Source organism: Papio anubis, chromosome 4 (genome assembly GCF_008728515.1).
Source record: "Papio anubis isolate 15944 chromosome 4, Panubis1.0, whole genome shotgun sequence".
Lineage (NCBI taxonomy): Eukaryota > Metazoa > Chordata > Mammalia > Primates > Cercopithecidae > Papio > Papio anubis.
The window spans coordinates 56796737-56816365 of record NC_044979.1 but is presented as its reverse complement, the minus strand read 5'-3'; the positions used below and the strand labels follow the sequence as shown (position 1 = coordinate 56816365).

Here is a 19629-nt window from a genome sequence, read left to right as displayed (position 1 = left end):
CTACACTCTGAAGATACCCAATATACATGTGTCAAGCAAACATACGACTACACAGTGGCTACACTCTGAAGATACCCAATATACATGTGTCAAGCAAACATACGACTACACAGCGGCTACACTCTGAAGATACAATATACATGTGTCAAGCAAACATAAAACTATTAATTCAAGATATTTTTCCCCATTGAGCATTTTGGTCAAAAATGGAATTTGCCTCTATTATCTTGTTCATTATTTAAATGTCACCATCTTCCTCAAGATAATTAAAGGGATTTGAAAATGAAAGCCATCTGTAATTGCTTTTTATTATCCCCCCACCCACTTCTTCTGAACCCTTCAATACTATGTGGTGCAAAGTCTATACCCAATTCACACCGTTTAGTTGACTGAAGAATTAACTGTAACTTTGAAACACAACTAATTTCATACCATCCTCTGAAAATATATAAATAACTGTAACAATTATATTCAATTGGTTATAGAAGTTGAAATTTTAAAAACTTTTTTCCTTTTAAGAACTAAAAACATAATGAATATTGTAAGCAGTGATAAAAAATGTTTTATTAAATTACCCCCAAAGAATTATTATGAGATAAAATACATCAAAATTGTATTCTTTTGTTACCAAAAATTAAATGTTTATGACATACATTTATTATGAAAATTAGGTATTATTACTTTTTAAGCTAACTCAGGCCAACCAGAAGACTGCTCTGAGAAACACAAAGTAAAAACCTTCCCAAGTTAACAACAAATTTTCTTTTTTTTTTTTTTTTTTTGAGACGGAGTCTTGTGCTGTCGCCCGGGCTGGAGTGCAGTGGCCGGATCTCAGCTCACTGCAAGCTCCGCCTCCCGGGTTTGTGCCATTCTCCTGCCTCAGCCTCCCGGGTAGCTGGGACTACAGGCGCCTGCCACCTCGCCCAGCTAGTTTTTTGTATTTTTTAGTAGAGACGGGGTTTCACTGTGTTAGCCAGGATGGTCTCGATCTCCTGACCTCATGATCCGCCCGTCTTGGCCTCCCAAAGTGCTGGGATTACAGGCTTGAGCCACCGCGCCCGGCAACAAATTTTCTTTTCTGAAATCTATTTTAAGGTCTAGGAGGCATACATTTCCAAAGATGCCAACCTCTACAATACTCTAAACATAATATTAAGTATTAATATACAATTTCCAAAGAAATTATTTGGATTAGTTTGAGCACTTTTGCAATGAGAAGTAAAATATAAATTGTATGTATGTGCACAAGTATAACTTGGAAACAACTTGGATAATCATGAAAACCAAATATAAAGTAGTATCTATAAACAAAAAACAAAAATTATGTCAGAACAGCATATTTGACATTATAACCATTTTCAATTCTATTCTTACCTTTAGCAGTTTAGTAGCCAGTTTTAAAACATTATTCACTAGTGTCAGTTCCTCCTTTTTGTTAGGTTTTTTCTCCATTTTCAAGTAGAGGTTTATCTTTTATAAAAAGAATATAAATGCTTAAAATTATAATAAATACACATTTTTAAAGGACTTGAAAGATATTCATTCAAGTATCTGGTTATCGAGATTATAGGCGATTTTAATACTCTTTATACTATACATTCCAAATTTCCTATACTTATTTTATAATAGGAAAATAATAACTGTTACTCAAACACTTTTCAAATGTAATCAAAAGCCAAAATAAAAAAGACTGGACAGCATTATTTAAAAGGTGAGACACTTTAGTATCACAGCCAAATCAACCTAAAAAATAAATAATAATTATAATAAACTAAATCAATGGTTTATTATTTCTTTCTTTCTTTTTTACTAGAGATGGGGTCTTGCTATGTTGCCTAGGCTGGTCTTGAACTCCTGGATTCAAGTGATCCTCCCATCTCAGCCTCCCAAAGTGTTGGGATTATAGACAGTCACAATGCCTTGCTGTTTTATGATTTATTTGAAAGTCACTAAAAAATATTTGTGTATTTGTATTATCTACTCTATGATAGACAATTCTGGGGTGTCCACAGTTCCTTTCTTTGAAAAATGCTCTAACCCCAAGCCAGTGGAAGAAGCAAGGCTAGGCAACTGTGCTTATCCCATTAGATCTCACCTTCACCCACAATCTGGCAGCCATCGCTGATTAGGCTGGAATGTACACCCAAACCAAAGCTATATATATATATATAGCTTTGGTAACAAAAGAATACAATTTTGATGTATTTATATATATATAAATACACACACATACATACATACATACACTGACTAGGTAAGACTAACATGATCTATCAGATATTGTAGGAACATAAACTGAAAAGTCAGTAAAAGTCTAAGCCAGAACTCATGCTAAACCAAACCAAAACCATGTGTAAACCAAAATTATAGGGTAGCAAGTCTACAGAAAGGCCACTGGAAGAAAGGTGAAGAGAAGGGCAGAAATGAGAAACCGTTAGCCTCAGAGTGAGTTGGAGGAAGTGGTTGATTTTGTCCAATTCCATAAGGCTCAAGTATACTATTTTTTTGAGTTGGAGTCTCACTCTGTTGCCCAGGCTGGAGTGCAGTGGCACAATCTCAGCTCACTGCAACCTCTGGGGTTCAAACGATTCTCCTGCCTTAGCCTAACAAGTAGCTGGGATTACAGGCACGCACCACCATACCTGGCTAATTTTTGTATTTTTTCACCTTGGGGTTTCACCTTGTTGGCCAGGCTGGTCTTGAACTCCTGACCTCAGGTAATCTACCTGCCTTAGCCTCCCAAAGTGCTAGGATTACAGGTGTGTCACCGCGCCTGGCAGGCTCAAGTATACTTTCTTAGGGATCTTTATCTTTGTGGTTACTCTTCCGTTTGAGCTCATTTGACAGGTTTATTGATTCTTTAAAATCAAACTATCCCTAACTAAAATATTCATGGGAATAAGCTTCTTTACAAAATTCCTATAAAATGGCAAGAGGAAAATATTTAACAAATTCATACAAAATAAAATTAACCAATTATGCTTTATTCTTTCTACTGAGTAAAAATGATACTTACTCAAATGCGGCTCTGCTACACTGCAAAGCAAACATGTCCCATTCATAGTTTAAAATACATTAATTTATTAAGTGGTACTTCCTTCTTGTCAAATAAAAATGGGACATTAAAAAAGGAGATTGGATTTGAAATATGAATCAAGGCAGGAACACTGAAGAAAGGCTTGTGTCCTATTAAATTTTACGTTTTGCTTTATAGCACAAATGACCTTAATCAAATAAAACACATTCTTGAAAAACGTAAAGGAAATGAAAACATTTTAACTTATAGACATTAATTTATAGCATAATCAGCATGCACACTCACCTGTTCAGTAAGTAATATTGAGGTATTGCTATATTTTTTACTTGTTTCTGACCCAAGGGTAACAAATCTTAGCAGAAAAAGTGTTAATGAGATGCACCAGATTACCAGTTCCCAATTGTAGTGACAATCAAGGAAGATCTCGTGTACATGAAGTAGCTAAAAGTATGAAAAAGGTAACATAAAGCAGCAATGTGATTCAAACAATTTCTTTTTAAAAGAAATAAACATTTAATTCATAGATAGTTCATAAATTTAGTATTACATTTTAGAAACAGTCTACATTAATTATGAAATATTTTAAGCACATCAAAAATATAGAGCATAATGTAATTAATATCCATGGGGCCTCTACCCAGTTTTGTCAAATCTTAATATTTTGCAACATCTCTTTCTGATTAAAAAATATTAGATTCAGTTGAAATCACCTTAAACTTTTCCTTGATTCTCATTTTTCTTCCCCTTCCCACCCCAGAAGTAATTAATTTTATGTTTATCTTTTCCATAATTGTTTTTATTGTTTAGCTACATATACATCCTTAAACTATATTATTTTTTGTATATTTTAAAATTTATTTTCCAAGCACTTGGGAGTTGGGAAAAATAAAGAAAAAAAATTTATATGTTACCACATTATCCACATCATTCTTTAATTTACTTTTTATTCCACTGAATTTTGTTTTCAAGGCTGATTCAGGATGACAGACTTAGCTCTAAATTTGTTCATTCTAACTCCTATGTTAAAGTAAAAAAATCAGCCACGATTTATTGGCCAGTAAAACAATCAGCCACAACTTATTGGTCAACCCTATCATTAATATTTTGTTGCCAATTTCCATTATTACAAGCAATGCTGCAATACACATTCTTGTATGTGTTTCCTTGTATGCACATGCAACTTTCTCTCGAAGTTATCTGGGAGTCAAATCACTGGGTTCTTGGATATTACATCTTCAACTTTATTAGATATTGTAAGTTTGTCTCTGAAATAGTTGCCCCAATTTATACTCTCAGCAGTGTATCAGAGTTCCCTTTGCCATCATTTTCATTCATACTTGTTATTATCTAACTTCCTAATATCTGCCAATCTGATGGGTGTGAAGTGTTCTCTCATTGCCTTAATTTTACTCTTCCTGATATTTAGGGAGGATGAGTATGTTTCATATGCTTATTGATAACTGAATTTCCTCCTTTGTGAGTTATCTTTTTATATTCTACATCTACATTTTTTCTAGTATGTTGTCTGTTTTTCCTATTGATTTGTAGAAGTTATGTCTATAATGTGACTACCAATGCTATTTAAGTCATTTTGCCACTATCTTTCCCAGACTCTGGTTTGTTGTTTATGGTGTCTTTGCAGGACACGAAATTTTAATTTTTATTTGTGATCATATTAAAAATTTTGTTTTTCACATTTAGATCTTTAATCCACCTAGAATTTATTTTTATGTATGGCATGAAGTCATTTTGCTCCATTTGTACTTCATATTTCCATTATGTAAAGCCTTCCTGCATTGATATACAATGCCATCTGATCATATATTAGGTTTCTACATGTATATGGCTATGTACAACTCTATTTCATCCCATTGGTCATTCTATACCTGGGCAAAAATCATAGTCTTTCTGTAATTTTAAAATAAGTCTCTCATCTGAAGGTTCTAAGAGAAATTTAAAAAAGAAAAACAAAAAGAAAAAACAAAATAAGTCTTCATATTTCTGGTACAGCAACTTGTTCTTCAAAATTATCTGGACTACTCTTGTCTTTCTGTGCTTCCAGATGAGTTTTAGGGAGCTTGATGAGTTACTTATTTTTTAAAATAAAGCATTCTGTTTAATTACATGGGATTCCAACAATTCCCCCAGGAGAATCAGTATGAAATTGAACCTTCCCAACTATTAACATTGTGACTAACATTGTATACCTTCTTTTTTAAATTTTTTTTGAGACTGAGTGTCACTCTGTTGCCCAGGATGGAGTGCAGTGGCGTGATCTTGGCTCACTGCAACCTCCGCCTCCCAAGTTCAAGTGATTCTCCTGCCTCCTCAGCTTCCCAAGTAGCTGGAATTACAGGCATGCGCCACCGCGTCTGGCTATTTTTTTCAGTAGAGGTGGGGTTTTGCCATGGTGGCCAGGCTGGTCTTGAACTCCTGATCTCAGGTGATCCGCCCACCTAGGCCTCCCAAAGTGCTGGGATTATAGGCATGAGTCACCGCGCTCAGCCTCATTGTGTACCTTCTTTTATAATTTTCAGTAAAGTTTTATCCTATTTCTCCATAACGTCCTATGTATCTTTTGTTAGAATTATTCTTGTGAATCTTTTTTGTTGTTGTTGTTGCTATTGGAAATGACATATGTGTTTTGCTGTTGTTTTTAAAGACAGGGTCTCACTGTTACTCCAGGCTGGAGTACAGTGGCACAATCATGGCTCACTGCAGCCTTGACCTCCCAGGCTCAGGTGATCTTCTCGCCCCAGCTTCCCAAGTAGCTGGGATCACAGGCATGTGTCACCACATCTGGCTAATTTTTGTGTTTTTTTTTTTTTTTTTTTTTTAGGAGACCAGGTCTTACTATGTTGCCCAGGCTGGTTTTGAACTCCTGGGCTCAAGGGATCCATCCACTTTGGCCTTCCAAAGTGCTAAGATTATAACCATGAGTCACTGTGCCTGGCCAGTATTTATAGTTTTCAATTATCTATTTCTGTATATAGCAGATGTCAACAAATTATGGTCCATTGACCAAATCTAGCTTTAGGCCTCTGTCTGGCCCCAGAGCTAAAAGTAATTTTTATATTATTTCAAAGGAAGAAGAGAAAGAGGAATTAGAAGAAAAAGAATATATTTCAGAGATTGCAGGTGTCAGGCAAAAGTCTAAAATATTTATCTGGCCCTTTACAGAGGAAGTTTGCTGATCTCTGGTTTATAGAAACAAAATTAATTTTTAAAATGCTGTTGCATCTATTTTCGTTAATCTTGATATAACAAATATATTTTAAATAATGTGTCTGTAAAGTCACTTGGATATTCTATATAAGCAATCATATAGTCTACGATTTTTTCCCCCAAACTTTAGACCACTTTTTTCCCCCATCTTTGCTGATTAATATCCTCCATCAAATGCTGACTAGAAGTGGTAAAGCAAGTAACTTTGTCTTACTCCCAATTTTAAAGTAAATAACTCTTAAGGTGATATCATTATGTATAATGCTTACTCCAAATTTTAAAAGATATACTTTATCGGATTAAGGACAATACTTCCTAGTCCTTGTATTATGAATGTCCACTGAAAATTTACAAATTGTTTTCTGCATCTATTGATATGATTGCCTATTTTCTGCCTTTAATCAGCTTGAATTGCATTAATGGATTTTCTAAAGTTGAAATCTGCATTCCAGGGACAATCTTAGTCATGGCCTATTTATTGTAATTCACATTCTGGCTTCATCTTCTTAGTATTTTGTTGAAGAATTTTGTATCTAATAAATGAAACCAGCTCAGTTTCCCATTTTCATACTAGTCATGGCCTATTTATTGTAATTCACATTCTGGCTTCATCTTCTTAGTATTCTGTTGAAGAATTTTGTATCTAATAAATGAAACCAGCTCAGTTTCCCACTTTCATACTAGCTCTATGGTACTGGCATCAAGGTTATACTAGCCTCATAAAAGGAGCTGAAGAATATCCCCTTTGTCTATTGACTAGATCTTTTGTGTAAGTTTAGGATTATCTACTTAAATATTTGACAAAATTCATCAGTAAAACCATACGGGATTTTTGTTGGTGGCATATTTTAAACTACTAAAATTTTAAACTACTTACCGCTACAAATCTCTTCAGGTTTTCAATTACTTTTTGAGTCCATTTTAATAGATTATGTATTTCTATAAAATTGTCCACTTATGTCTTCAACTTTAATGATATAAAGCACTTCATACTAGTATCTTTAAAAAATTCTCAATTGTGCCAGTATTAAATTGTTTACAGTTTAATAGTGTGCTTTTTCTTTCAAAGAATGTATTATTTGTATGTTTTAAAATCTCCAAATACATAAGATTTTTTTTTGTTGCTATCACTCTTTTCTACTTTGACTATATGACAGCTAGATATTGTGGTCTGTATAGTATCAGACATTTGGATTAGTTTTTACTTTATTGCCTAATACATGGGAAAGTTTTATAAACATCCTTGTGCCTGAAAAAAAAGTCATCAACTCGGAAAAATTCTTAGCCATTCTCTCTCCAAATGTTGTTTTTCAGCATTCTTTCTTCCTGGAATTCTTATTTATTTTTTTTTGAGACAGTCTCGCTCTGTTGCCCAGGCTGAAGTACAGTGGCGCAACCTCGGCTCACTGCAACTTCTGCCTCCCTAGTTCAAGTGATTCTCCTGCCTCAGCTTCCCCAGTGCTGGGATTACAGGCGTGAGCCACAATGCCCGATTAATTTTGTATTTTCAGTAGAGAGAGGTTTCATCATACTGGCCAGACTGGTCGCGAACTCCTGACCTCAAGTGTTCTGCCTGCCTCGGCCTCCCAAAATGCTAGGATTACAGGTGTGGGCCACCACACCCAGCCTCCTCCTGGAATTCTTATTAGACATATGTTGGATCTCCCACGAAGTCTCAATATCCACTTGACATTTTCTGTCTCTTTATCTCTGTCCTGTATCTTAGTCATTGCTTTCATCTCCCAGTTCACTATGTCTTTAGCTGTCTTTAATTTGCTATTTATTCTGTTCATTGTGTTTTAAAAGTCAATGACTTTGTTCCCGCAGTGAAAAGCAAAAAACAAAAGTCAAAAGTCATTAACTGTATTTTTCATTTCTCTGAAGTTCTTTTTCAAACTTATCTGTTCTCTTTTCACAGTGTTATCTATGTCTTTCATCACTATAAACAAATTTAGTTTCCACCTGATCAAACTGAAATAGCTGGAGACCTAATCCTGCTATTGGTTTATCTGCTGACTCCTTCATGTTACACTGTTTCTTCCTATGTTTTGATATCAGAAGGAGCTTTATCTGTGGATCCCATGAGGTCTAGGCTGAAGTCGCATGCCCCCAAACAGCCTTGGTTTTGCTTCTGTCAGGTATCCAGGGGCCTAGGACCACTTTTTATATTAACTTCTTGACATGAGGGTTACAGGACAAGATGTATAATGTCAATTTGAACCCTAAACCTGTAGTAAGGGCAAAGTTATATATTCTTAGAAGAGACTTTTCCCCCATCCTTGTCATCCAGAGTCAGATAAGCTTCCTTCTTGTCTTCTAGTGCTGGTGAGCAGACTGTTTTTCTTATCCAACTTTTCACGGAGGCTGTAGATCTTGGACTTCATGGTGTGAGTAGGGAGGTATTACAGGTCAAGGCCTCATCTCCTGTCCTACGTGGGCATAAAATTTCAAGTCTCTGGGATACAATACTAAGACTGGCAGTGTACCTCATTCTCTTATTCTCACGCTGCCATAGCATTAATGCTTATTCTTAAATGCTCTGGTTTTCAATTTTGTCTTCATTTTTGGCCCTTTATTATCTTATGAACTTAGATATATATACACAATATGTACATTCAAAAGCTGAGGGTTTCCCCCAGCATTGTTTGATGTTTTGTTTGTTTGTTTGTTTTTGGAGACAGAGTCTCGCTCTATCCCCCAGGCTGGAGTGCAGTGATGCAATCTCTGCCTTCCGTGTTCAAGCGATTCTCATGCCTCAGCCTCCTGAATAGCTGGGATTACAGGCACCTACCACCATGCCTGGCTAACTTTTGTATTTTTAACAGAGATGAGGTTTCACCATGTTGGTCGGGCTAGTCTCAAACTCCTGACCTCAGGTGATCCGCACTCCTTGGCCTCCCGAAGTGCTGGGATTACAGGTGTGAACCACTGTGCCCAGCCTGTTTGATGTTTTAAAGTAGAAGAATTTTCAGATAAGCTAGTACCTCATACTACTTGGAATGGAAGTTTGCATATGTTTTATTATTTTTGTTTTTAAAATTTTAATACTTTTAAACTTATTTTTTAATATTACATGGCCCATGACACAACCCTCAGGAGACCCTGAGGACATGTTCCCCTGCATTATAGCAGTGCATATCCTGAGATACTTTTGTACTCCCTAAGTAATCTGGGTCACTAAAAATTCTTTTTCAGAGTATGCAGCAGTTAAGTAACAGTAACTATTCAGATATAAGAAATAAAAGAGTAGTAAACATGAATAAATCGGACATTCCTGGGACAATTTCATAACTCATATGTTTCTTCTGGGAAGTAAAGATAATGAGAAGGATTCTAGGCAAAAATTAATCTGTGTTCTTTCAACAGATATTTGAGCATATATGTTCACTGTTCATGGCACAGAGATAAGATACACTTGTTTATTCTACCAAAAAAATAAACTGCAAAAAGATAACTTCAAAACTTACTTTTCTAACTAGGCTTACTTATATTATTATTTATTTATTAATCTGAAAGTTAATATTTATATATCTGGTTAATTTCTACATGGAGCGAGTTAACTCACCTGGGCACAACAGATAAAGACAACTGAGATAGTCAATAAGAAAGCAGATGAAACTATTACATCAACTGAACGCTGAGGACCTCGACGCTGCAGGGTGTGGGTGGGAGAAAAGGAAACATTTTAAAATATATTTACTAATTAGCAGATAATTTCCATGGTTTCAATAAAGGTGTCGACTCATCACCATGAGTTGATCATAGCCCACAATGTTGAATATACCTAATTTGTTAGGCAAATTTTAGTGATAAAGTGTTATGATTTCCTGAGGATTTGCAACAGAGTTAAAAGGGTATCTATATCTATATAGCATAAAATTATTGGTATAACTTTCAAATACTTCATTTTGTCAAACATAAGTCATTTATTCAATAAATATTTCTTAAGCACCTGCTTAGAACTAGATACTGTGCTGGGTGCTAGAAATACAACAGAGAACAACACATGGTCCCTCTACCTTCACAGGAACTAGGAGGGGAGTGAGACATCAAGCTCATAATCACAGATATATGTGATAAATTGTGATGAGTGCTAAAAGGGAAAGACATAGGATGCTTCGAGATACTTGGCAGGGAGACTTCATTTAGATTTGAGGGTTAGGAGTGTGGGCCTGGGAAGATCTCCAGATTAAGGGGGAGGGGCAGGGGCATGACGGCACACAGCAGTGTTCTAGGTAGAAGGAAGAGCATATGCAAGAACATAAAGCAGGACAGATCACAGCTCATGTAAAGAACCGAAGCAGTCTGACATGGCTGGAATGTAGTGGACTAGGAAGGAGAGTGTTTCAAAATGAAACAAAAGACAGGTGAATAAGGGAGAACTTAGATCATAAAGGGCATTATAAACCTTGTTAAGATTTTGTGCTTTATCTTAAGAGCAATGGAGAACCTCCAAGAAGTTTTAAGAATATAGGGCCAAATATACATTTTTAAAAGATCACTGGTGGCAGACTGAAGAAAGGAATGAAAGGAAGAAATGTGAATGCTGGAATGCCAGGTAAGAGGTAACTGTAGTAGCACAAGGCAGAAGATGATTGATGGTTTCAATGAGGGTGGTAGAAATGGAACAAAGAGAAGCAAATGGATTCAAGATATATTTTGGGAGCAGAAAAGATAGGAATTGGTGATAAATTAGATACTAGAGATTAAACAAGGATAATTCCTAGGTCTGGGCTTTCATGTTTCCCTCACTGAAGTATAAGCTTAGGTATGACGGTAGGGGCTTTCATCTCATCAACAGTGAATGGCACACGGTTAACATAAATAAGTGTTTACTGAATAAAATAATCAATGTACAAAAGAATGTAACACCTGCTTAGGGTTGATAATGGGGGAAATTTTGGATGAATTCAAGCAACAAAGATCAGATTCATCCCTCCATACAACAGATATGTCATAGGAAAAAAATATCCATGCCAATTTGCAGCAGTGACACTAAGTGGACTAAATTTAATAAGTTAAATTAATAAACAGAACAATTAATTTTTTAAATATAAGAGTAGATAAATAGGGCAAACTTTTTTTTTACTTCTTTCATTATTATTTCAAAATATAAAGCATTAAAGATCTAGGTATGTCAGAGGATAATTGGTCTTTAGGTCAACTTTACCAAGATATAGACAGTGCTGTGAATAAATATCATTGAACTTGCATGATTACTCCATATATAATGACATTCTACTGTTACTTAATGCAATAAGCAATCCTCAGGAAAAAAAGCGTTTTCCTAAAACCAATTTAGATGTTTCCCTCTTCCCTCCAGAGTTTTTACATCATACTTCCACAACTAGGACAATTATTTAAAAGTTTAAAGGAAAACAATGACATGAAAAGAATGACACTGAATTGCAAACTAATATTTTAAAATAGTAATAGGTCCCTTCTGTGAGGAAACTCATTGGTTAGTTTTTTTAAAAATTCTTTTCTAAGTAATGGGCTCCCTCTGCTGGCTTGTGACAACCAGGCAAGTAGAAACAAAATCCCTAATTCAGCTTTTGAATGAGTAAAAGCTGGTTACTATACATCTAGAGACAAATATATATTGATAAAGAAACTGGAACTATCAGAAAGGGCCAGCATGTTAAAACTACTTTTATCACTCCCATTCTACCTTAAGATAGGAACGGAGAGATAGCCACATTTTTATATTCTGTACTTTCTTCAACCGGAAATGAGGAACCTCAGATTTTCGAGCCCTCCTTGCAGATGTTAAATGTCCAAAGAGTTTTGCAAAAAGTAATCGCTAAAAAAGATTAAGATGAGGATTAATTTTCAAGTAGATTACCACAGAAAAACAAAAATCAACAAAATATGAATTGTTAAGATTTTATTTGGTTAGGTACTATAAAAGCAAAATAGAAAAATAATTAGGTAAAAATGACAATGAAATAATAAAGTATTTCAGGAATACTTTTAATATTATGAAAACTATAAAATATTCTTATTCAGAAGTCTACATTATACCTACCTGTTTATAAGTTCTTTCTGCTACACAGAGCAAAAAGAAGAAAATCCACACAAGAGACACGCGAACCACAAAACTTATTATAACCATAGAAAGAACTATGACATCTTCATTAGAACCAAATGCAATCACATAAAGTTCTGAAGCAGAATGTGCTGTGAGTTGCTCCAAGTCTGTAGCTTGAGAGAGTCGGAAAACAAATGGAGTTAAACCCAGTATGAGAGAGATTGCATTTCCAAAAATTTGGTATCCTATTCCTGGTATATGGCTGTTCACCTTGAGGAAGCCAGGGGAAGAGAGAGAAAAGAAAAATAAAATTATACCATAAATGTTATCTACAGTAAAATTTTTATAGCAATATGGAATAATTTGTTAAAATATATTCATTTTAATATGAGTAATTTGAATCCCATTCAAGTTTGAGAGCCTACTACACATAAAATGTCATTAATTCTTCAGATCTTAAAAACAATTCATTATCAGATCTCTAATTCACTAAGTAGATGGCGAAAGGATTGACTGTCTTATCTAGATCTTGAAAAAAAAATTTATGTATTTCATTATTTCAAGTTAGAAATATTCACAAATACTGTAATATTAAAGAGAATGTGATCTCATATCCACTTAAATTCAGTTCATTAAAGAAAAAAACTCAGCATTACACTTATTTCATACATTCGTACCTCAGGGTTTTTTCTTTTCTTTTTTTTTTTTTTTTTTCCCCAGACACAGGGTCTCACTGTGTTGCCCAGGCTGGAGTGCAGTGGCGCAATCATGGGCTCAAGTGATCCCCCCAACTCAGCATTCATAGTAGCTGGGACTATAGGTATACACCACAGGCCCCAGCTAATTTTTTGGGTTTTGTAGAGATGTAGAGACAGGGTTTCACTATGTTGCTCAGGCTGGTCTTTAATTACTGGGCTCAAGCGATAATCCCTCCTCTAGCTCCCAAAGTGTTGAGATTACAGGCATAAGCCAACATGCCCAGCCACTTATGTTTCTCTTTGAATAGTCCAATATATAAATAAGTGTCTCCTTAAACTCTAGAAGCATTTTAGAAGAGAGATGATAGAAGGAAGAAGAAATTAAACAGAAGGGAAAAAGATGAATTATTAAAAATAAAAAATAAAAAAAAGGAAATTAGATAATGGGACAATATAAGAGTTTCCAATATGCTAGACTGGCAGAACTAAAAGGGATCTTAACTATCATGTAGCCAACTTTTTATATTATACATTAGATAAATGAGACTATTGTAAATTAAGTGATCTGCCAATTCACAGGTAATTAAGTTACAGAGCACAAACTAGATTCAAGATTCCAGAGACTTCCCAGTCAACTGCTTTTAATTGCTCATACTGAGATATGTATGAGCAATATCTCAGTATGATATTGGGAGTTTTATCAATTTCTAGACCCAGTTACTTTCATTCCTGTCTTACATAAAGTGTGGAGAAGAGTTCTAGCATAATAATGCACTAAAGAAATTTAGAAATTGCAAGTTAAAAACAAGTCCAGAGAAATCAACATATTTTAAAAATCAGCAATTATCTGAAAAAAGAAATAATAGAAAATAAAATTTAAATCCACAGTATTTGGATCAGATTTCTTTGAACTACTCAAGACTTTTACCACTACCTGAGTTACTTCTATATATTTAAGCAGGCAAGCAAGTATGAATGCAAATTTACTAGTTTGATTTTTTCATGTTTTAAGTCCTATTAAACAAATGAACCAGTAAGAATGATACAGAAACATACACCTTTTTAATTATTTTATTTTTAAAGTTTTTGTAACAACAATCTCTAGACCAAAGAAAAGTCTTTATTAATACCTGTATATATCTACAAGCTCCTGAATTTCAAAAGAATGAATAACATAAAAGTAGATTGTATCATCTGTTCTAGGTCAGATAAGTGAAAACACTAGAAGATGAGAGCGGTTTGGTGACAAATCACTGTTTAAATCACAGACAGAAACAAATATACACATATAACTCTTTTTTCAGGGTGAAGAAATGAGGTCAGTAGATTACTAGTATAGCATTCCAGTAATTATCTAATATACAGATAATCACTAAGTCTTACCCTTGAACTACAAGAATAAAATTTAAAAACTCACTCTGTTCATTATCATTCCACTGATTTCAAGTACAGACATGTCTGCTTTCTTACAATCATTACCTTCCCATACTATAGCACTTATTTTTTCTAATCCTGGGTGGGAACTATGGAGCCAGGGCAAATGACTCTATAAAAAAAAAAAAAAAAAGTAAATATATTGATCACATTTAACAAATAAAATGTTTGTATATAAAGTTGTATATATATCTCTATATACACATACAATTTTAATGACACTAAAAATAAAAATTGGTGAATACATTTATCATGTTTTATAAATGAGATATGTAGATCTGTGCATAGCTAATATATTTATACACACAACTCTAAAACACTAAAATTCTATCTTAAAATTAGTTAGCATATACACTGAACAGATATCATAAGAAGTTACATGGTTATAAAACTGTACAAGTTCAGAATTTTCTGTAACAAGTATTAGTCAACATATGTTCAAAAATATACTAAAACATGTCAGCAAAGTATTTAGTTGTCAATCAGTCTACATAGTTGCAATATACTAATGCTAAAAGACAAATGGATATCAACTTGTTCATAGTAATCATTGTTCAACTTATGATCATTCATTAAAAAAGAATATGACAGCCGAGATTTGAATCTCTCTGAAAGACTACATAGTGCTACAGTCTTATCCCGAAAAAGAATCTTCCTTATATACTTAATGTTTAATATCTGATTTAGTTACTTTTCTGATATTTTAATCCAGCATTTCTCCAAAGGACCAGTCTAACTTTTTGTTTTTTTCAGATAGAGCAAATATTACAAACTGAAGCACTCAGCCTCCTGAGTAGTTCGGACTACAGGCATGTGCCACCACACCTGGCCAAGTTTTTTATTTTTAGTAGAGACGGGGTTTCACCATGTTGGCCAGGCTGGTCTCTAACTCCTGACCTCAGGTGATCCACTGGCCTCTACCTCCCAAAGTGCTGGGATTACAGGTGTGAACCACTGCACCCAGCCCCAAAGCAGAACAGTTAATGATGGCAACAAGATTAATGAAACACTAAACCTTTATATAATCAGACTTCAAGAGGAGAAGTAACACTAAAAGATTAAACCCAGATAGAGATGAGTTTGCTTGTTTATATTGCAGTATTTCTAGCATATTTTAAAGGACTCATATACTTCCTACATTTTGTTTTTTGAGATGGAGTCTTGCTCTGTTACCCAGGCTGGAGTGCAATGACGTGATCTCACCTCACGGCAACCTCCACCTCCCGGGTTCAAGTGATTCTCCTGCCTCTGCTATAGCTGGAACTATAGGCACCTACCACCACGCCCGGCTAATTTTGTAATTTTTGTAGAGATGGGGTTTCACCATGTTGACCAGGTTGGTCTAGAACTCCTGACCTCGTGATCTGCCCACCTCAGCTTCTCAAAGCGCTGGGATTACAGGAGTGAGCCACAGTGCCTGGCCACCTGGCCACTTCCCACATTTTTAAAAAACGATAGTTTTGGCATTTGTAGCAACCTCAAATTTTATAAAATATTTAGTTAAATATAACTTCTAACAACGAACAGAAGAATCTACTCTAGGTACATTTATTCTTTAGAGGACAAAAATGTGATTAAAATATGGTAAAAAAACAGTTTCTTGTAAACTTTTAACACTTTCCTCTGTGGGACTAAAGTTGCATTGATTAATTTCAACTAAAGTTGAATAATAATAATTCAATGATGTAAAAAAACAGAGGTGGAAAATTTTTATCTTTTCCAGAGATAAGGGATTTTAATATACTTTAACTTTCATGATATACATTTCACTACTTGAGGTCCTGAAGAGTGCTAAGATACTAGTTATTAACTACCAACTTAATTTCTCAAATGTTATTTCCTCATTTATCTCCAAACAAAATATTCTGTTTTGGGAAAGAAATAATCTGTACCAAAATATATATCAAACTTTCTCTAGAAATTTTGTAATTGTTAAGCATAATGGAACCAAAAAGCCAGAAACAAGAAATGCAAGAAGCTAGAAGGAAAGAAGCTTGAGAGCCAACAGATTTCAACCACTGATTTACAGACTTTTTTAAACTCTCAGTCTGGAATAGTGAATTAACGTCTTCCTAATTACATGAAGAAAGGAATATATCAATACCAAGAAAGCCCATCTAGAGACAGAAATAGGAAATCAGGACATTCTCATCGTCCTTCCAAAAGCACTCCTTTTACATCTAGCTACCTTGCCGATTACTCTATCCAGCATCTGATATTACAATATTTCTAGAAAGCCTAAAGGCAAAAGAGAAGACAACAACTAGAAACTGGTGAATTTTAAAAGAGTTAATTACATGTTCAATGTTGTGTTTAGAAACTTGAAAAAATAAATTGAAAAGACTGCTATACTTCTCTCTTTCTCTCTCTGTCTCTCTCTATGTGTGTGTCGGTGTGAAATGTACATTGAAAAACAGTCTTGTTGATCATGTCTGCAGTGTGGAGAATAGCATCACATGAAATACTTTTTTAAAAGATTCAGGGAAAACATCAGAGCAAATAATTTCATTTTATAATTTTATCACATAGGTTACTCTAAATATATTTTCTTTTTTCTTTTTCTTTTCTTTCTTTCTTTCTTTTTTTTTTTTTTGAGACTGTGTCGCACTCTACCACCCAGGCTGGAGTGCAGTTCTTGGCTCACTGAAACCTTCACCTCCCGAGTTCAAGCAGTGCTCGTACCTCAGCCTCCTGAGCAGCTGGGATTACAGGTGCCCGCCACTGTGCCCACCACCATGCCTGACTAATTTTTGTATTTTTAATAAGAGACAAGGTTTCACCATGTTGGCCAGGCTAGTCTCGAACTCCTGACCTCAAGTAATCCACCCGTCTCAGCCTCCCAAGCTGGGATTACAGGTGTGAGTCACTGTGCCCGGCCGCTATATATGTTTTCAAACTAAAATTTAGAACTTAAAAAATTTTTTTTCCTTTGGAGACAGCATCACAGATCCAAAAATGTAGAACTTTTAAAATGACTATACTTTATCCTTATTTAAAATCTCAACTGCTTTGCTCCTTGTTCATTCAAAACTACCTGAAAACCTTAATGCTTAAATGGTGGCATGTTTTATTTCAAATAAATTCACCATGACAACCACATACTCCTTGTTTCCAACTGTGGAAATGCAGCCATTTAAGCTTTACACTTACTAAAAACTGAATTTCAGCTGAATATAGCTTTATATTTTAGTATATATTCAGCTATAGAGAAGGACTAGAGGAGAAAAATTTTCTCCTGTGGAAATGTTTCAATTACTATTTACAAACAAAATAAAACAAAGATATACATTTGGGAATATTCTGATTAGAATATACTAATTCAAATGCTCAGTGTTTTCTCATGAGAAGGGATTTTTCTATCTGTACAGTAGGCAGAAAAAGGTCTTCCAAACCTAGCACAGACTGGTTAAACAAGAAAAAAACTAGTAGCTTTTTAGTAAAGGGAGCTAATTTCCATTACTTAGCTACTAGTAAATCTAAAAGCATGAGCTTATTTTTTGAAACCTGAGGATTAAAAATCTGAGTAAGATCAAGTCTTTAATCTAAAAGCAAAAACAATATAAGCCTAAGACACTATAATTAGATATACAGAGTAGAGTATTAACAAATTTTATGTGACAGACTTAGGAGCAATTTACTCTGCATAGACATCATAAAACAATTTTTAATATCATTTAAGAAAGCACTGGAATTGGCATGTTTTGAAAAAATTTAATTTTGTTTCAGGCATTCAATATTTATTAAATACCTACTGTGTACCTCACACTGTGTGATACAACACTGAGCAAAAAAACACACGGTCCCTGCTTTTATGCTGCTTACAGTTATCTCTGGGAAAATAGCTCACAGGCATTTCCCGCAGTCTTACCTCCAGTTGTTAGTCTCAGTGACTTAGATGAATATGCAGATGATTCATTCAACACCCTATGCTTTCATGGATTGTTCACTGTTTTTTCATTTCTTCAATACCAAGGACTCTAAACTACTCCCACAGCCACACCCTAGACCTTGTCACCATACGAACTGCTCTACTTCTGAAAGGAATCTACTACAACTTCCCATCTTAACTGGTCTCTCAAACCTTCAATTCTAAAACACTTGTTCCCTTGAACACACCTATCCGTAAATGTATCAGTCCCTTCCTGATTTCATTGCCTTCTCGATTTAACAATCTAATGATTAGACTCCTACCAGATCCACCATTTCAATCATCCCCTCTCCTGTCCCTTGAATAGCAACTATTTATTGAGCACTTACTCCGTGTGACTTTGGGCACATTACTCAACTCTGAGCGATGTAAAATGAAAATAAACTACATTACCAAAGGTTGTGAAGGTTATATACATGAGATACTGCAGCTAGATTACTTTGCACAGTGTGTGGCATAAGTAAATGCTTATTAAATGTCAGATATAGTAACAACTACATTCCAGAAAACATCACATAGCTGTGTAGAATAGGCAACTACAAATTCATGGTTTCAGATTCCAGCTGGACCCTCAACAATGTGGCAAGGTAGTATGATTGTTTTGATGTGTTCATTGGCTTGAATACACACACACACACACACACACACACACACTCTCTCTCTCTCTCTCTCTCCACCCCCCCCGCCCCCACCCTTTCTCCCTCCCTCTCTGTCTCCTTCCTCCACTCTCCACAAATGTTAACTTAAAGCCTTCACCACCATCCAAAAGCCTCCTCTTGTATCATCTCCCTTATTGCCAGTAGATCCCTTGGACTCTTGCACTTCACAGAAAAGAGATCATCAGGCAATAACTCTCTTACCATCTTGCTTGCTGCATGCACTCATCCTTATCCTATCTCAGCAGAGAATGTTTTCCTCTTCCTGTCAAATGCTAAGCTTCCTGATTATGACTCCCCCCCAGAATCCTAAGAAACGTCATTCCACCAGTCAACATTTTCTCCTGTACCTCTTTGATTCTTCCGTACCGGTTTTCCCCTGTGTATATCAATGTTTTCAAATATCTCATATATTAGGGAGTAAACACCAAAACACTCAGCTCAATTCCCCTTCTAATTACCACTTGGTTTTTTCTAAACATTCATAGCCATCCTTTTTATATTTTATTTTTGAGACAGAATCTCGCTCCATCATTCAGGCTGCAGTGCGATGGCACAATCTCAACTCACTGCAACCCCTGCCTCCCAGGTTCAAGTGATTCTCATGCCTCAGCCTCCAG

General features: G+C 35.1%; 1 protein-coding gene across 12 annotated transcripts in view; it reads right to left on the bottom strand.

The window, feature by feature from the left end:
* The window catches only part of PHTF2 (putative homeodomain transcription factor 2), a 159287-nt gene that overhangs the window by 4518 nt on the left and 135140 nt on the right, over positions 1-19629 (bottom strand). For 11 of the 12 annotated variants that reach the window (XM_031665266.1, XM_031665271.1, XM_031665263.1 and 8 more), the window contains 6 exons: positions 14409-14537; positions 12291-12563; positions 11934-12065; positions 9828-9914; positions 3323-3478; positions 1375-1470 (listed from right to left, as the gene is read on the bottom strand). In XM_031665266.1, coding sequence (XP_031521126.1) covers positions 1375-1470; positions 3323-3478; positions 9828-9914; positions 11934-12065; positions 12291-12563; positions 14409-14537 — 873 coding nt within the window. Of the gene's footprint in view, positions 1-1374; positions 1471-3322; positions 3479-9827; positions 9915-11933; positions 12066-12260; positions 12564-14408; positions 14538-19629 lie in introns of those variants that run through there. The other variant, XM_031665274.1, reaches the window with a different exon arrangement.